Here is a 20418-nt window from a genome sequence, read left to right as displayed (position 1 = left end):
GCTTCTCAACGTGTGTGGATAGTATAGTTTGGGTTTGATTTTTCTTCTCAGCGTGTGTGGATAGTATATAATGTGGTTAGTTTTTTGTCTCATTACCTTTGTGTGGATAGTAGATAATATGAGAAGAGAAAAGTAGGGGATGTTTTCCTATATGTCCGTGCGTTACACATGAAAACTCAAAGCGTTCGTCATTGCACCATTCTACGGAATAAGCGCAAAGAAGATGGTAGCAGTCATAGCTTTATTTAACAACTTAAAAGACAGTTGGTACTGGATAGTGGATGGAGCCTGTGTAGTAGAAAGGCTTGAACATGAATGGAGACATCCAGTTACCAAAGATTTTGTGACGAGTCAAGTAACCAGCATCAATGTAGCTATGGATCTTGTCCAGGGAATAATAGAGGAAGAAGTAAAGAGATTAAGAGGCTTCATTCACCCTCCCTATGTGAGAGTGGGAACATTGAAGGAGGCCATTGATCATGTCACGAGAGTCAGGTGCTTCTTAGAAGATATCTTGGAATGGAGTGAGTGGGCCTTTGTAAAGTGGGGAGTAGGTCAATTAAAGAAAGCAGAAGAACTGATGAGGAAAGTGCTGACAGAAGAAGTCAAGAAGATCAAAGAAACCTGGACTAAAGAGAGAAAGTAAAGAGACAATATAAAGAAAAAAAAAAAAGAAAAAAAGAGGTCTAACAATAATTGGATCAAAGTCCAGGAGAAGTTTAGAGCATTGGGCCATCTAGACTGGATGCCAGAGTCGGAAAAGAATAAGAAAGGAATATTGGGAAAGGTCAGGAAATGGATAAAATAGAAGAAGATCCCAAAGGCCCTTTTCAGGCACCCTCATATGCTTCGAAAAGAAATTGCTTTCTTGCCTCCCCAATTTTTTTGTTGTTTCATGTTGTATAAGTGTTTGTCCCTTGTCTCTGTTATCTCTGTACAACTCGCTCTTTCCTCAGTACTGTGACGTCACCTCCCCCTTAGTTGCCACATTGTTACTAATCTCCTCTACCGTGACGTCAGACGCTATACAGACCCAACTATTCATCTTGACACCATATCGTCCCAAGGGGGGGTCTATAATGCTAATTCCCATTGACGCTATAAATCTTGACGCCATATCTTCCCGGGGGTGGGGATGGGTCTGTAATGTATTTTCCCATTGACGCTATATCGTCCCACTTCACTACTCGCGAGCAAGCACTGGTCAAGCTTGATCCACTGTTACCAAATTATGTTCGAGCCATTATGATTGATCTGTCTGGGTCTGGTAAAATTCAGTTGTTGATCAACCTGATAATGAGGTGGCCTAAAGGGACAAACTTTATTTAGTGGCATCATCTGTGGATATCATTAATTACGTAAATGCATTTATTATAAAATATTTATTATATAATCAACCAGGAAAACCTCTGAGGATGAACAATTACAACAAGATGATCTCTTAGTTCAACTTGATGCTGAAAAAATCAACGATGATTTTGAAATGATACAGCAACGACTGGAAGAGAGCAGATCTATACTAGTAGCAAAATATCACGGATCTCCTCGATTGATATAGTCGAGATTTTATTCTTCCGTCGTCAGTAAGTACAACGATGTTATATTTGGGTGCGCCTGAATCTCGCAAGATAATATCAGCCCAGCGTTGATTTACCACCACTAACCCTGAATGATAACAACCGCGTTTCTTCTGTCACTGACGGAGTCATCATTGGCATCCATAATGCCAGTTTTGTTAGTGCTACTTTACCACCATCACCCCCACCAATCGCAGCGCGCCAGATTGCATCGTTATCGGCGACCTTTCTAACCAGTGCAACCGTATGTGTGCTTGGCTCCGAAGATAACTTTTCTAACATGTCTACAGAATCTGAAAATATGTGACAGTGGTATCACACATGAAAATCGAACATTGTTAACGAATCCACGTCTTTCGTCTGCAGCATATGCGGTATCATCTTTTTTGAAAAGTTTACCCTGAACTTCAATGATTGTCTCGTAATCAGAATGTCGACTCAGGCCTGCAAATATACGATCTATACATTGATGTATATTGGATTTGTAATTCGATTCGTCCACGTCGGTTTTGTTATCGTGCTTCATATGAATAATATGGATAACCCCGCACATACTGATCCTTGAGCACTGATACGTCCATGTCAAATGCTGGATCAGATACAAGCTTGAACATTTTCATTTATATTCGCTGTTGTCTGAAACGATGTTCTCACTTACCAGTAAGTGGTTGATCAGCAACGACGATGTTCCAAAACACTTCCCGTTATTAGGTTTGCGGTTATTTTATTTTTTTTCTATCTTGGCTACGGCTTGTTTTGTCAGTGACGGCCCGCCAGCTAATTCTTTCAACCGCTCATTTTGCAGCTTGATTTAATATTTTACTGACACTTGCTGGTATCACTTAGGTGCTGAGCAATTTTACCGGCTGTGGTTTTCATCGTACTAATCGCACAAGTATGCCCTTTATCGATGAGAATGCTTTACAAGCAACATCACCAACAGTGCCAATACTCTTATCACTAACAATATTCGATAGTTTCATGCTTAATTGTTTTGCAATCTGGATCACTTTTGGGGCTATCCTTCCAAATAAACCTTGAACAGCATCACCGAGTCCATCTCCGTAGATCGCTTTAAAAGCCGGTAATTGTTAATTTATCATCCTCACGTTTTCAGGTCTATGTTGGGTATTGTGTATAATCATGTTATTTTGTTATCACCAATCTAATTGATCAATCACTGTGGTTATTGTCAACAATTTCATCGATTAGTGCCCGATGGATGCTGCTGTCCATGACGCCATCAGTAAATAAACGCTGAAAGATAGCAACTGTTTCACTGATCATTTCTAAGAAATTATTTCCGGCTCGTCTTCCACCAAACAAAATTTCTAGCCAATCAGCATCAGCGATGATGTTATTGGGACAAAGTTTGTCATAAATCACCAGCAATGTTTGTTTTTTGCGCCGTCGATGTGTTTGAACATCACTGTGACAAGGCCACTTCCGGTTGCTTCTTCATCATCAATATTAGGTGGTCTGAGTGGTGATTGTTGGTGCGATAACATGTCTCCAGTAAATGCGCTTCTTTAGCTTCATTGACTTGTTTCTCAAGTTTTTTTTAAATTCGTCCTTATTTTTATCACTGATTCGATCTATACCCTGGTACTTTCAAATTACAAAACGAATCCAGCAATCGCTATGGGGTTGTCTCGAAGTTTATCGGAACTTTTCTTCGTAAATTGGGCAGGTAGGTTTTTTAACATGTTCTGGTTCAGGTGCAACAAGATCACTGTCATTGCTAATCTTAACGCAAGCTTGATTGATATCCTGAATCGCTTGCTGCAATTATTGCTTTAATTGTCGTTAAGCAGCTGTTACACTTGGAAGTTCTGGAACAATCTTTTCTGGGTTTTTGTTGTTGCTATTTCTGCTATTTCTCCAGTTGCTTTAGCGGTTTGTTCCAGGGACAGAAGAAGACCGTTTGTAGCTTTTGTGACCAGTTTAAATAACTGTTATGTACCTTCGGTAAATTCCACTCGAGCTTCATGACGCTGTTATCGATGCTGTTTGACAGAATCATAGACGGGGATATATTTCTTAATTGCCTCTAGTCGTTATTGGGCTAGGTTAGCCGTATGAGACTGCAGAGTTAGTGCAGAATCACTCATTATTAGTTTATCAAAAAACGATTTAATAATTTACAAATCACAGGTCAGCGGATACAAACGATCAAAGTATACAGTAGTGTACGTTGTTTATTTTACCCACAAACTACAACACTAGGACCTCACTGTAATGCAGTCAAAAACATCCTGCGAACAAGGCTTGTTATTGGCCTTTTGTAACAAAAGATCAACATTTTTTTAGGCACCTCAATTGCAGAATGGAGTCTTTTTTCCAGGTATTGAATTGTCTCAATTTTGTTGTCGACTATCTTCGGATAGTTTAGGCCTGATTACAAAGTCGACGTCACACATTTTGCCTGCGATCCTGTGCTCAAACCAGGCTTACATACAAGTCCCAGATTAGCCTTTCGTATTAAAAAAAATAACATTTTGTTTCGGCCGGGATTACAGAATCGGGCCTTTTTTGTGGAGGTGTTTCACCCTAAAAAAAAACGGATCGGCGACCCCCTCTTGCTTCTACTTAATACTTATTTTATTATTGATTTATTTTATTTTTAATGAAAAGTTCGTCAACCAATCGCAAATTTGATCAAATTTAGACAGTTTTGATAGAAAAATGGTATAGCGTCCTATATGTACAATTATATTTATGTGGCAATCAGAACATATTGTTCTGCATCATTGAATACCCTCAAATATGTATCTGATGAAAATACTAAACGATTGATAACATTCTGTATCAAAATTAAGAAAAATAATTACGATACAAAATTCTAAATTTTCATCCACTGTAGCAAAGAAGTTATAACATAATATAATTTTTTTATCTTGAATTCCAACTGAAATAAAACTAGTACCGGTAAAGCAAAGACCATATCTTCCAAACATAATTTCTAACTTTTTTATGATAACTTTGCTTTATATTCCTATGATTCATTTCAATTTCAAAGACGTACATCTTAACAAAATGCTTACAAATTCGTAAGGTAAAATTTCCGATAATATTTTTTAAAAAAAATCATGTTCGCACTGCAGTAAAATTACACATGTAAACGGTCAAACTGTACTGTAATGAACCTGTTGTGCACTGCGTGCATGAAAACCTCAGCACAACGAGACGCTCGTGCATTTCAAGCATGCCGGTATCGTCACACGCTCTATATAATTTTTTTTTTGCATGGAATAATGGTGAGTACATTTTAACTGTTTTAAGATTGTTAATATCACAACAGACGCAACTTATCTTAGGAACAACGGAGAGTTTTCAAGACTGATGCCTTTTACAAGCTACATGTTCTTTCGTACGAATACTACAATTCAGAAATGTATGCAAATTTTCTCTCAGGGCCTGAATACAAAGGAAATTAAGAGTTTCTGTAAATAGAAGGGGGGGGGGAGGTCCAACTTGTAATAGTATAATACAAAGAAAGACATGATTCCTTACCCCTCGTTATCTCCAAACACGTTAGCTTCTACTATTTTCATCTCCTGGTTTAAAATGTGCACGAGCTATAATCAGTAGTCGACAAATTTTGAAAACATCTCAAAACAAACATTTCATTTCTTGACGATTCTGGCCGTTTTGATATATTTAACAAGTACTGGAACGGAAGTTGCAAAAAAGCATTTATGTAGCCATGGATTTCACCAGTGACGGAAAGCAAGCTCCGAACAACTTCTATAATGAAATTCAGCACTGAATACAAGCAGACGATATAAAATGAAGAAATGGATCATTTTATTGTATCATGCAAATATATACATAGTAGTGTAAATAAATATAGTTATGCAAATGTTAAATATATTCAATAATTTTCATTAGTTTGGAAATGTTCTGTTTGGAAATACTGATGGTGTGGAATCGGTCTTTATTTGTGTTATCTTGTTACAGAATGGACCACCCCACCCACCCCGCCAATTCTCTATCCATTTATCAATAATCTTAATGTCCCTTGTGATTTTTGTATAACCGAATTGCAGTGCCTTCCTGCGAGCTACGATTTTTCAATAGCTCCTCTACTCAGCCAGACGAAAAACATCCATTAACTGCTGTCCTTTTAGCCTAATGATGTGATTTTATGGGAATTATCGTGAATTCTTGTTTAACATTCAGTGCTTATTTCAAAATCAGAGATATTTTCTTTTAAAGATGTCATTTCGACGAAGAAAGTTTGAAATGTATGGTGAAAACATATCCAGAATAATATATGTATATTCCATTTTACCTTACTTTCAGATTATCCCTATCAGAACTGCCTGTTTTACAACTGCTGTATTCATCATCTTGGTGGCACCCACACGTAACGAGGCTGTGACTTACTGTAAGTGTTTCCTTGAATGATTCGATCTATTTAACCTTATCGTCCTCGTGCTTTTTATTCATCATCATCATCATCATCATCAACAACAACAACAACATCATCATCAACCTCAGCATCTTCACCACCACCACCACCATCATCATCAACAACTGCACCACCACCACCAACATCATCATCAATCTCTTCATCATCATGATCATCATCACCACCATCATCATCGTCATCAGCATCATCATCAACCATGACCACCACTATAATCATCTTCATCTTCCTCGTCTCCTGCTCTCTATCTTCTTTTTCTTCTTCTTTAGTGGAGAAGCAGAGATTACAGGTATGAAGAAATGTGATCCCGACATGTTTGACGTTTTCGGTGTTTTGGTCCTGTATGTGACAAATATTACCCTTCTGTGGCTTTAAACTGCATACTGATAAATCAAACCAGTGCGAAGTTATTAAAAACGCACGAGTGTGAACTATGACTCGTGATTGTGTGGTTCTTAGTTTCAATATAGAAAAATATGTTGTATTAATACCTTTAAAGGAACCTTACTGCATAATTAAAAAAAAAATCCAGAAAACTTTAGGGAATTATAGTCCTTGTAAAAGCACGATTTTCTGATCCTTCAAGTATCAAACATTAGGGTATACATAAATAAACGAATTCAAATAGAGAGATTTTGTAAAGCATCGAGCTTCGTTTTTGAGTTCATAAATAGAGCATAGGATTAAGGTATAACACATTCGAACAACTGCAGCTGTTATCGTAGAAGCTGACGGTTCCATCTAAACAGCATGACGAAGAGGCGCGTCCTAGAAAAGGAAACCTGTTTTGAGGAAAAACCGTCTGTACAGATGGGATTAGTTGCACGACGGAGAAGGAGAAAAAATAAATAGCTGGAAGTACAGCAGATACAGTGGAGGTACATGCTCTCGGCCCGTGGGAAATGACGAGGAAAAGAAGAGCGTCTCAAAACACTAACTGCAAACGATCGATTATTAGGACACGCGGTACTAATAATATGGAAAAATGGGAACTAGTCTGGAAATGGGTGAACCTAAAATAGAGTATATAAGGGTTTGGCTGGCCAGGATTGGTTAACAATGTAAGTTACGGTGTAGGAAAAAGAATCTTTTGAGAGCTTATCCTGGTTGTAAGTGAAAAGAAATAGAAACATTGTTTTATTGATGGAATTTTAGTCCTTTAACAGTCTTGAGTTTGGAACAATCATTACTAAAATTAGCACCTGACTCTTTGGTGCGGAATCGAAAGCACATGTTTCCAACACATGCAGGTCCAGAAAATGTCGCGGCTCGTAGTCCTTTCCTCAACACAGAAGCTGATATCCAGATTTTATCTATACTGATAAACATAGGTTTGATCACGAGCACTCAAAAATTTTAAGTTATTGAATTTTTAATATCATGGTGTTTGCATGGGTTTACTATGGAAACTGAATTAGTACCGTGAGTCCATCAATGATGTAGTTGATAGCATGACTATTGAATAAGAAAATTTATATATTATGAACAATAGGAATATCATACTATTATATGCTCATTTTTTTCTCCGTTAACTTTACATTGTCAGAATCGTTCAGTACTTTACGATATTTCACACCTTTATATTACATTCACGAGCATAAAGGAACTACTTTCTATTGTAAACAAACAATGCACGCAGATGCCAGCACTTTCGATTTGTAAATAAATCATGCACAGTCGCGTAGTAGGAGCTTTACGTTTTGGTCGATGAAATTTGTTTCTGAATAACGTAAAGCAAATGTTTCGTGGACTGTCACATACGAGCTGCTTTGGCACATTCCGCGTTAACTTTTTGATACAATGTTTCGGATTTAGGCTAGCAATACAGTAGACGCCAGAAAGGGTCCTTACAAATATCATGCAAGTGACAAGGCATAAATTGTCTTTAGCTGGTAATAAAAATGGCAAAAAACAAAGATATACTTACAGTTTTACATCTGAATTTCCTCAAAATGTACTCTCTTAGTTCTGCAAATCCGAATTACGTAAGCCATGTCATAGGTTCTCAATCTTGATTACACATTTCGAAATTGTACTGTAATTTCGATGATAACTGCAATTACATCCTTCTTACTGCACTATAATTGATATAAACATTAAATTCCATAGCGTCTTCTTGATAATGGCAATTGAAAGACCTCATATTTTCCCCACATTATGATTTCAAACGTTCAATAACAGAAACCGAAACACATTTGCAGATGTCAACACGCCTCTCCCTCGCTTCTTCAAACCGGTGTATTTCATGTGGAATTGTGACATAAAAATCCAGTCCATTATCACGAAATTTCGTAGAATCGACAAAAATACCAAAATCTATTCATTCCAGATCAAATGGAAAACTTGTTGCAAAGCGCATTCATTCACAATATGACTCCAAATTTCAATTTTAAGTAGACAAAAACGCCATCTTCTTTCGAAACTATTGTCTAGCGCGCGACTAAGTTCAAATTTATCTGGGCGGAGTTATGTGCGCATTAATAATGTTGTTGTTGTCTAATGATGAATCTGCGCTTGTGTATTTAGTTTGGAATACGCCATACATTCATTTGCTTTGTTTCTTGTATTGTATTTTGTTTGTATAATTAAACCTTAGGTACAATAAGAAAATGAGCATATAAATAAATGGTTACTGCATTTGTATGGGAAAATATGAACTTGTTTTGTTGGATGGATATACTGCACTCTCAAGTTCGTGCGGTATTACATCCGAAAAACTCGTTAATATTTCCCCTTACAATTGCAGTAATCTATAATTATTGGGTTAGATGGTAAATAATGTTTCATTAAGAATTTATGTTGTTTATTGTTGTAATGAAAATATAATTAGCATTGAAAATTTGAAGAAAAGTCTAGTCATTATAGTTAATGCGTGTAAGTTATTAGTTATGTCACTAAGTTCAGAGATATATAAATTTGTGTTTTGATAGTCATAATGTTTATATAAAACATATTAACATGACTGTTATCCTCATGCAAGTTTTAAAAAGGTGGCGATTATGGTTTCATATGTGTCCGTCTGTCTGTCTGTCCATTAGTACTGCAATGTATCCCCTACACTATTAAAGACACAAACTTGAAACTTTGGGATGACACGATGGGTTTATTTATAGATATGCACAGTAGTTTTAGGATTTTCATTATAACTCATGGGATGAAACTAGTTTTTGGGAGTATTTATTGTTTTTAAAAATAATCTATTAATTTAAAGTCTTGTAGGTAGACATATTAAGTTTGTGTCATCTTCAGGGCCAAATTTGATTCTTTCAGTTCCATTAATCCAAATAAAATTGACTTAATGTCTTGAAAAGTAGTTAAGGGTTACGAACTGTTTAAAATATTCATTTTTATACTTTCATGTCAATAAGCTGGCGGTATATGGCATTTAATTTGTCCATCTTTGTGGGTTAATCTGTCTTCAATGTCGATGCTGAAACTCATCTACACTTGTTAATATCAAACTTTAACTACGGGTGAACTTTGTATTAGCATGTGTTTACCATGTAGAGAAACAGATTGAGGGCTCATACTTTCATGATTTTGAGAGAGAGAGAGAGAGAGAGAGAGAGAGATGTGGTAACGCGCTGATTTGAATACTGCTTTCTTATTGGCCAACTGAAAATAAGCTATAAATAAATGCATGACGTCATTTGTTAAGCCAGTGAGAGGACAGTATTTCATTCATAGGGATTTCACGTGCATATAAAGCGGGCGCTATCATAGTCATGTCGAGCAGTAGCGTGGATAAAATGGACTGGCATTTTTAAAAGTATGATTGTACGCCAAATTTTGGATAGGCATACAAAGCTGAATACCTGAGCTAAACATCGGTACCAAATTTGTTATGTTACGCGGAATGTAGCTTAAAATATCAGCGCTGATTCTTAAATAGGTCGCGCGAGAAAGGTCAGAAGTGTCCTCCCTTGAAATATTTTATACTATTTGTGTGACTTATAGTTAAATTATAAGCAATGATAAGGGCCTCTTTGCTTTAAATGCGATTTTAAACATTTTTAGATCCGATATAAGGTTAAACATTTTTCTGAACATTTGAATTTAACAGATAAAACGAAAGCAAATTAGAAAAGTTTGAAAAATGTATGCACTAATGCTCCTTTAAGAAGCTATCAACTGCAATCTGATTAAAATCAGATCTCCACTGTCTACGTAAAGATCTGACGGCGATCGCTTTGGGGTCATTTTCTGGCGACCTTTCAATTAGCTCATGGAAATGCAGCTTTCGGAAATTTGGAAGTGAATCAAATGATTTTGCACACATTGATCCTCTTCAGTCACACTGTTCCGTTTCCCAGACGCGACAGAATAAGACTTCATCTGAGTGGCTGATAAAATTAGCAGGTATGCTAATAACATAGGTCACCAGAACATGACCTCTACATGGTTGACAGTGGAGATCTGATTTTTAATCAGATTGCTATTAACTGACAACGACATTGTCTTAAGATTCTTAGAAATGTGGGAAACTAAGTGCTCAAGCTATACTCGCTCTGTGTTTGTGACATTGTTTTTCCTTCACTCGGTTTTAAGACGAACTTAGGGACAAACCAATTGGTTTCGGAGTGGGGATGGAAGGGCAAGGATTTTATACCAAAAAAAGTCAATTTTGGTCACACATAATTTAGAAATACTCCTGTAATTTTTACAAACAGAACTACTTCTAATTCTATCGATCATATTAGTCGTAAAAAAATTTCTAAAGACAAAAAGTGTCCTGGTTTTGAAAAAATATCGCAACACCCCTCCATCCCAAAAAGTGTGCGTGTGTGTGTCTATATATTAGGGTTGGTTTCGTTGTATAAAGAATATGGGTTGCGTAAACATTATGATTAATTAGTTTCGTTCTATAATGAATATTGGTTTTCTATATGCGCTGAAACCATTATGAGGTGGTGAAAGCTGGCAACTAATATGGAAAGGAGACGGATATACTACGATTGTCCGTCCGGCTTCCGTCACGGCTGAAAAGTTTGTCAGGGTTTATTTAAGTGTACTCTCAATATTTGAAAGATACATTACATTTTCTAATTCTGGCGTAGTTCAGCTTGTATGACATTATATTATTAGCTTTATACAAATGTTAAATAAGAATATTTAATAACTCGTCCAAAATGTTGATACCAATGTACCGTACTAACTCGTCTATACTATCAATACCAAGACAATGTTCAATACTAACTCGTCTATAATATCGATACCGGACAATGTACAAAACTCACTAGCCCATACTATCAATACTAGTCAATGTACAAAACTCACTAGCCCATACTATCAATACTAGTCAATGTACAAAACTCACTAGCCCATACTATCAATACTAGTCAATGTACAAAACTCACTAGCCGATACTATCAATACTAGCCAATATACAAAACTCACTAGCCCATACTATCAATACTAGCCAATATGCAAAACTAATTCGTCTTCACTATCCATTCAGACTATATAAAGTACTAACTCGTCTATAATATCAATACAGACAGTATACAATACTAAATCGCTTATAATATCAATTTAAATAATTTGCAAAACTAAATAGTCTATATTATAATTACTAGACAATGTACAATCCTAACTCGTTAGTATATCAATACCAGATAATATACAAATTTTACGAAGGGATTTTCCGCCAACTTTTACGAAAGAATTTCTTCACCAGCTTTTACGTGAAGAATTGCTTCGTAAACTCTAAGTCAATCCGTTTCTCAATTCCGAGAGAGAGAGAGAGAGAGAGAGAGAGAGAGAGAGAGAGAGAGAGAGAGAGGAAGGAAGTTCAAGTCATTTGATGTAGTGTCACTCGATGATGAAGACGTGACTACATTCTTGGGGAATTGAAGGTACTCGGGATCGAGCTGCAAAAGACAAAGCCTGCTTGAGCTTCTGGCCCGCAAAACTTTATTGAAATACTCAACATATAAACTCACATTTCAATATCAACTACAACAAGCTCAATTTTCGGATATAAGAAATACATATAAAACTACGATATTCTTTCACTTACCAACATCATACTTGTATAATATCTGCCGTTTAGAATGTAATACAGATAATTAAATGTCGAATAAATTCACGATAGCAAAAGAATCTAAAATTCAATATTTCAGACTAATACCGTAATTGAAATATATTTTACTGAATTAATTCTAAAATGTCAACATATTAAACTCTATTATTTAAAGAGTATTTTATTTCTAAATTAACTATTACTGAGTATGAAGTTGGTAGCGAACGTTGATTTTACTATAATCAATAATATAATTATAAGTAAATACAAGTTATTCAAACAGTTAAACTTTCTTATACATTATGTTAAATAATAGTAAAGAAATATTAAAATGATCTAATGTTTAAACATACTGATGTTAGGTTAACATCTTAACACTAAAAATTCTTATAACACTAAAAAGTCTTATACTATGAAAAACTGTACATAGACGGTTATCTTACCTGCAAAGACAAAGCCTGTTTGAGTTTCTGGCCAGCAAAACTGGTGTCGGCCCGTGGCTGGGGCTTTTTATACCCGCTTTCTTAAGACAACGCCAAATATGGCGCGTTCTTTAGCTCTTGCGAAGGCCAGAATCTCAAAGTGAGGCTTCGTAGTCTCTTACAGATTATTGTCTAGGTCTATGTACATTATTATGTAAGTACTTCTGCAAGATCAGCACATTTGCCCTCTAGAAAAATCTATGGAATCTGTCTAGCTCGTCTATTTACGTAACCTAATGAATGTACTTTTTTCTGAGTCTGAGATACAAGCAATGTGCGTATAAGACGGTTCGTACTTGATCATAATAGCGTAATCTTTGTTGAATAGTAGTATATAATTGTAACACAAATAAATGGATTCAATCTCTATATATTTTAGCAGAAAATTGCTTCCAATATAATTTATCAATTTACTTATAATACAGTTTAATCAAAACTTACTCTTAATACAATTTAGAGGAATTTTCAATCTTGTTACTTGTACTAAAAAGTTCTGTCCTAATACAAACGCCAGAGGGAGCCAGCAGCATAGTTTATATAAATGTAAATACAAATCGCGATGAGGGAGCAAATGTGGTAGTACTTATATTAGTAGTTGTTGTTGTTATAGGGTTTAACACCATTTTTCAGCACAAGATAGGCTATACATGGCGGCCAGTATTAATGGTGGAGGAAGAACCGGGAAAACCCCGGAAAGAACCACCGACCCACAAGAAGCTACCGGCAAGCTTTCTCACATATCCACGTTTGCCGAGCCCGAGAATCGAACCCACGCAGACAGAGGTGAGATGACAGTGATCCGTGACGGAGAGCGCTTTAGACCACTCGGTCACTCGGCCACTCGGGGACCCCCTTATATTAGTAGTTCCATTTGTAGTGGCAGTGGTACAAAAATTAGTAACAGCTTTTGTAGTGGTGGTAGAACCAGTAGCAGTGGTCGTAGTAGTTGTCGTTACTGCTATTGTAGCAGCGGTATAATTAGTATTAGTAGCAACAAATTGCCAGCAGCTTTAGTAGTAATGGTAGTAGTACTAGTAGCAGTGCAAGTAGTAGCATTATTAGTATTGGTGGTATTGGTACTAGTAGCAGTGGTATAGTCTGAAGATACTTCCCCATTTGCTTGTAAACCCACCACCACCACCGATTTCAAGAAGGGAAATATTTAATGTGATTAAAAGTACACAGAACTTTGTCATTTCATTCACTGATTTATAATTTCTAACCTGACTGTGACCAGACTGGCATCCGCCACGCCTTTCATGCCTAAGGGACTTATAAGCGAGTCTCTTTTCCTCAGGCAACATTGTGACGGAGTTCATCCTATTCGGTAACTGCCAGATAATTGACCTATCGCCACTTGTTAATCATGCTAACCCATTAACCAATCAGTGAACGTAAATTAGACACACCACCAGACATTGCTTTCGTCTGCCATTTGCCTCCGACAAGCTGCCTGTGGCAATAATGAATTGACTATGATAAGTATTTACAAATTTTGCAATAATTTGTTGATTTATCGATCGATAAGGGTGAGAGAAAAACAGTCAGTGGGAGCCTTGTAGTTCTTACAGTCGATATCCAGATCGTCTAAATGGAGGAACTGTATTTGTTCCTTTTCCGAAACATAGACAAAACTTCGATGGACAAATACTTTTTTGTGGTTGTGTGTACGATCAACTGAATATGGAAATAATTTATGGCTATTACATCATGTTTGTTTGCATAAACGTATGTAGAAAAGCATGTCCTGTTGATGTTTGAAGAAAAAAAAAAGAAACTGAAATTGAAAATATATACATATATAAACGGTTCTAGAATAAGAGTGGAGAATCCCCTAAATTTCGGGCTTTGATGTACATTATTTTCTTGTATAAAAAGTACTGAACCCCAGACTCCATTATTTGAAAGTTTGAAAATATTGACATTAATGTTGGCTTGTCTTAAAAGTAATGATTTATCGTCTCGATCTTTCAGACACTAGAGCGACGAGACTTTCTCATTGGGCTAAGGAGGGGATGGGATACAAAAATGTAATAAGAAAGAAATACAAAAACAATGTTTTCATATAATTAAAGTCCGATATATTAAGCATGCATTTACATGTTTCCATCAAAAGACATCATTGATCAAAATTCCATCTGACGAACAATAGAACTTTACAATTATTATGTACAACAGTATACTTCTAAATAGTAACTATTTAGGATTTTGTTATTAATGCTTAATTCATTTGCTTCCAAGGAAGAATAAACATAAGCCAGAAAAGATTCATAGGAAGATTATATAATAAATACATTAGCGTCATGAAAAATGTCTGCAGCAAATCTAAAGTTTATTTTTATTACTTACTGAGAAAAAAACACGTAGGTTATTATTATAGGAACTTGAACTACAAAGATAAATATTGTCTACTGCAGTATAATTTATGCAACCTCTTAATTTTACATTTGTAGGAATAATACAAACCAATTTTAATAAATATATCACTTAAACTGAAACATATTTCCTTGTCAAACACTGCTTGTTTGTCGGATGTTAACAGGTGGTCATGTCACGTGATTTGGTAGGCGGAGCGATCTATCATATCGCATAAGGTCATTTCCGTAAAGAGTTTAGCTTTGTATCTCTTTGCACACATGAACATAGAACTTGCACCGGTTGTTAAATCCACGGGAAAAGCAAATGTGTGGTTGTCATTCTTTTCGTATGCTTGATTCTATATTGTAAATATCAGAAGCAGACAACATAGTGTTTTCCTTCTATGTACTCTTATGTATATTTAATCTAATTGTTTGTTTGTTATAATTTGTTTATTTCATTACATATTATTGTAATATAACACTGTATACTGGACTTGACCTTGTCCAAAATTTAGTTCATTTCTACTTGACCTGATTGACCTTTTTAAAATTTTATTTATGTGAACAACTAATAATAGCTTCATTATTCTCTTTGTGTATGAGCTTAATATCAGGATTATTATTCAGGTAAACAAGAAGGAGTCAGTATGTTGATTTGGGTCAGGGTTTTGGACTTTCCTAAGTGAATTGTACAGATTATTGTGTTGTAAATAAACAAGACTCATTAGATCATTCTTGAAGGATATTTTCCATTAGGTGATATTTTTTGGAATTTCTAATTGTGACCTGAGATCAGGTAGAGAACTGTACAATCTTGTGACTGTGAGGACTTTACCAGTCGTGCTTTAACATCTAGCACCTTCAAGTTGTATTATGTTGTGACCAGTTTTGGGCTGAATTTTATATTCTTCAAGTTATTGAATTCAAGTGATATCTTTTCTGGAAGTACAAAAGTGCTCTGATAAAAATTATTGGATAATGACATTGACTGGAATTTATACTGCATTTAAACCTGGAATAATATTTTTGTGAGTCAACAATAGACTGTTAACACATCAGCACTCCGTAGGGCTTTAACAGACACGTCATCACCCTCCGTTTTGGATCTCTTGTTGACTTTTACAGAATTTTATTCAGGACTTGAAATTACTTCGACTCGTGTTTTTAATTCTTGGATTATTTTGGGATTTAATTCGCTATACCGTAAGTTCTTTTTTTCTTCTCGTTTTCAATTTGTATTTTAGGGAAATAAATTATTTGTTAAATTTTACAAAGCTTGTTGTCTTTCACTCTTTTCTGTTACTTATTTTAAGAGCATATACTCCTAACAGTACATACGTGTGTAGTCCTGCATATACCCCTTCGGTGAAAATGGACTTGTTCAGAACTGGAAATGACTGGCGAGCACGGTCATCTTTACACTAAAAACTTCCGTTTGGAGTAAAACGCGCCGAGAATAACGGTGCAAGGACCCACTTGGGCATAATCAGGGTTGAAATTATAAATCAATAAATGACCGGATTAAGTTCAGAGCATCTTTCATCGCATTTGTGGTTTTCGTTGGGTTTTTTTTTTTTAAATCGGAAGGGGGTTAAAATCAAACGGGGAAGAATATATATATATATATATATATATATATATATATATATATATATATATATATATAATTGAAGTGGTTGTTGTTGTTACTGTGTTACTGTTATTGTATAAATAGTACTAGTGGCAAGAAACTCACCAGCAGCTTTAGCAGAAGTAGTGGTAGTAGCACTAGTAGCAGTGGTAGTAGTATTACTAGTAGCAATGGTGGTAGTAGTAGTAGTTGTTGTTGCTGTTACTGTAACAACGGTATAAATAGAATTAGTGTCAACAAAATCAAAACAAGCTTAGTAGTAGCAATGGTAATATTAGTAGCTGTTGTTGTTGTAACAGCGGTGTAAATAGTAGTTGTGGCAGCAAAATACCAACAGCTTTAGTTGTAGTAATAGTACAACTATTAGCAGTGGAGTGTATTACTACTAGATGCAGTGGTAGTAGTAGTACTAGTAGCAGTGGTAGAAGTAGTTGTTGTTGTTGCTGTTGCCATTATTGAAGCAGCGGTATAAGTAGTAGTCATGGCAACAAAATCAACACTTTTAGTAGTAGCATTAGTAATAGTACTAGCAACAGTGGTATTAGTAGTAGCTGTTACTGCTGTTGTAGCAGCGGTACAAGTAGTATTACAGGCAATAAAATTAGCATCATCTGTCGTAGTAGAAGAGATAGTATTAAAACTTAGCATAGTGGTAGCTGCTGTTCTTGCTCTTATATTTGATTTGGGGGCACCAGGTAGCCGACTCGTCGAAGGCGCTCCTTTTTGGATCAAGGACATCTCACCTATGTCAACCTGGGTTCGAGTATCGAGATCGGAGAATGTGTGTATGTGAGACAACTTGCCAGTAGATTCCCCTAGGATCGGTGATTCTCCCTAGGGTTTTCACGGGTTCTTCCTCCACTAAATACACTGGCCGCCATGTCTAACCCATCACGTGCTGAAAAATCGCATTTAACCAACACAAAATCAAACCTGTATTAATTTATGTCTGTTTCATGTAACAGGGTGTTTTCCTAATAACAGCGTGGTGATAGACAATCCAGATTCTTCCCTGTATAATACAGCTATGGTCGAAACTACAGACGAAGTAGTATGTGATGTCGGCTGGAACGATAACGTCACTAAAGTCTTTTTAGTGATAACCGGATGTAATCAGGTAAAATATTTATTATAATATTTCAAACCCGAGCTTTATCTTAAAAAAGACTGCCTATAAAAAGCGCACACAAAAAAAAATACAAAAAAAGTTGTCTCTTATGTACATACAGTTTTCTGTTTGTAAACATTTTAGAGAGCACGAGTGAGACATAAGGTCTAAGGTTTGTGTCCTTTTTGGTCATTATACTAAGTACACACTGCTCACACGAAGTAATGTGGCCAGAATACACCGTATAATGACCAAGGAGGGCACATAAACGTTAAACTATTTCGGAATGGTCTGGCAAACTTTATATATAGCTCACCGTAAATATTCATGCACCAGCAATTATCAAAGGAATGCATTATTTACAGATGCTCTGTAAAAGTGAGATATTTGTGAACGACAAAACTGCACAACGCCACGTGCAATTCCGGTGAGTATGTACTCGTCAAACCAGTTTCAACCTGCCCAATTATAGCCTGCAAAAGATAAAAAGAACTAAAGACAATCGGAAGACCGTGACGTAGTGAAGAAGGAAGAGTATCAGACAACAAATGTAATCTGAATTGTACACAGTATTGCAGATGGCTTATAGTCCGTACTGTTGACAGTCAAACGTCACAAGATCTGGTGTTTTTCCAAAGCTTTTCATTTCCATTTACTGATTACGGGATTGCGGACTAAACGCAAGACCTACTTGACTTCGAAACTGAGTAGCTTAACACCGTGCACAAAACAACGCCTCAGAAACTGATGATGTAATGTTTATTTAATCTATATTATGCGCCTGATATTTGTCCATGACCGAGGATCGTGGATAGTTTTTTCATACATGACTTTTATCATGTTCGAAAGTTGTAAGCGAGATGGTTACTAGGATTTTAGTTAAAGGTTAGTGGAATTTTACATGGAAATTATTAGTTTTCAGAACATTGTATTGCGAATTAGGTCAAATAGGGATGTGTATAATGGGGACTTGGTAAACAAATTATTTATTCCTGTTTTAAGATCAGTATGTGCAATACTTTACAGTTGTGTTCAGGTATAATTTGAATCGCACCGGTGGTCTAGTGGTTAGAACGTCCTCCTTGGATGTGGGAGGACGCGGGATTGAACCCTGTCCGAGTCATATCAAAGACTTATGAAAATGGTACTAAAAGCTGCCTTGCTATGCACATAGCATTATGAGGTTAGTGTTAGGACTGGTCAGCCTGGTGTCAGGTTTATGTGACTGGGTTGGACATGATGATATATGTCTGCAGCATGATGCCCCAGTGCTAAACATCACTATAAACTGTCAAACTTCGTAGCGATATGACTGAAAATTGTTAAAGCTACATTAAAAATCCAAAACACACACACACACACAGAGATATATTTTTAGAGGAATTATTTGTTCTAAAAATTGGCATTGCAATTACAAAGTGCTCTTTGACTTTTAGACTAAAAGATTACTTTGGTATTATTGAGCACTTTTTGACAGACCTTCGGGAATGTATCATTGCAGTACATCAGGACATTTATTATTGGTTCACCAAGACATTCAAAACTATTGGAGTTTGTTCGGAACATTCTAAACTATTTGACTTGTGATACGACATTTAATATTATTTTGGATTTATTTAACAGTTCTGTAAGTGTCTCTTAAATGTTCTCTCTGTAATATATATATATATATATATATATATATATATATATATATATATATATATATATATATATATATATATATATATATATATATATATATATATACACACACACACACACACACACACACACACACACACACACGTTTATAATGTTTTTAGGCAGAAAAAGTGATTCAGTCAAATGAGTGATTGTGCTGATTTGACATTTTCAGCATCGGACAAAACATGAGAACGAATTTTATCGACCTCAAAAAGCCTTTGACAAAGTCAACCGTCGAGGCCTTTGGAACATCATGTCGAAATTTGGTTCCCCAGGGAAATTCAATAACTTGACTATGCAATTCCACGATGGTATGCTCGCTCGCGTTGTGGGGACGACGGCGAATCGTCTGAGCCATCCCCAGTCACCAACAGAGTCAAGCATGGCCTTGTTGGCCCCATCATTCTTCAGTACGATGTTCTCTGCTATGCGTACTAGTGCCTTCCGTAACTACGATACTAGTATCGACATTATATACCTGACTGATGACATGCTCTTCACTCTGAGGAGACTACATGAGAAGAAGTTACAGGAAGTGACTATTCGTAATCACATATTTGCTGACGACTGTTCCCCGAGTGCTAAATTTGAGTTTGATATGCAATAGAGTATGGACCATGTCTCTTAAGCTTGTTGCGATTGTGGCCTCACAATCAGTATAATAAAGAGAGAGATGTTGTATCAACTTGTGCCAATACTGCCTTACGGAGAGTCTACCACCACAGTTGTTGTTTTTGTTGTTATTGGGTTTAACGCCATTGTTAGCACAAGATGGGCTATACATTCAAGTCTAGCACTGAAGTCACCAAGGATGACGAGCTTGTCTCCATTTGGTACTGATGCAGTAAGGGTCTATAGGTCTTCATAAAATGAGTCCTTGTTCTCATCCGAGTTGGTCATTGTGTTTTCACAGTCACTAATAATAGTTGCATGTCTTTTTTTTCTTCTATTAATACAGTGGTAGTCTCGTTTGCATCATTCATGTCATTCACGACTTTGGTAGATTTGTAAGCTTGTTAATTAGCTGTGATTTGACGGAAACTCAATACCAGATTCACAGCACTCTTCTGTACTTCGGACACTCCATTTGGTGTGATTCATACTTCAGTGAGTTATGGTGG

At 36.1% G+C, this 20418-nt stretch overlaps 1 protein-coding gene across 1 annotated transcript in view; it reads left to right on the top strand.

Annotated features, from left to right (window-relative positions):
• Positions 1-223: 223 nt before the first annotated feature.
• The window catches only part of LOC149781864 (uncharacterized), a 57466-nt gene continuing 37271 nt past the window's right edge, over positions 224-20418 (top strand). The window contains exons 1-3 of the mRNA XM_089935021.1: positions 224-409; positions 5883-5967; positions 17469-17620. Of these exons, the coding sequence (XP_089791147.1) occupies positions 224-409; positions 5883-5967; positions 17469-17620 (423 nt within the window). The remainder of the gene's footprint in view (positions 410-5882; positions 5968-17468; positions 17621-20418) is intronic.

Source organism: Sinohyriopsis cumingii, chromosome 15, assembly GCF_028554795.1.
Source record: "Sinohyriopsis cumingii isolate HCF-2022 chromosome 15, ASM2855479v2, whole genome shotgun sequence".
In the NCBI taxonomy this organism is placed as follows: Eukaryota; Metazoa; Mollusca; class Bivalvia; order Unionida; family Unionidae; genus Sinohyriopsis; species Sinohyriopsis cumingii.
This window is presented reverse-complemented; position numbering and strand designations above follow the sequence as displayed.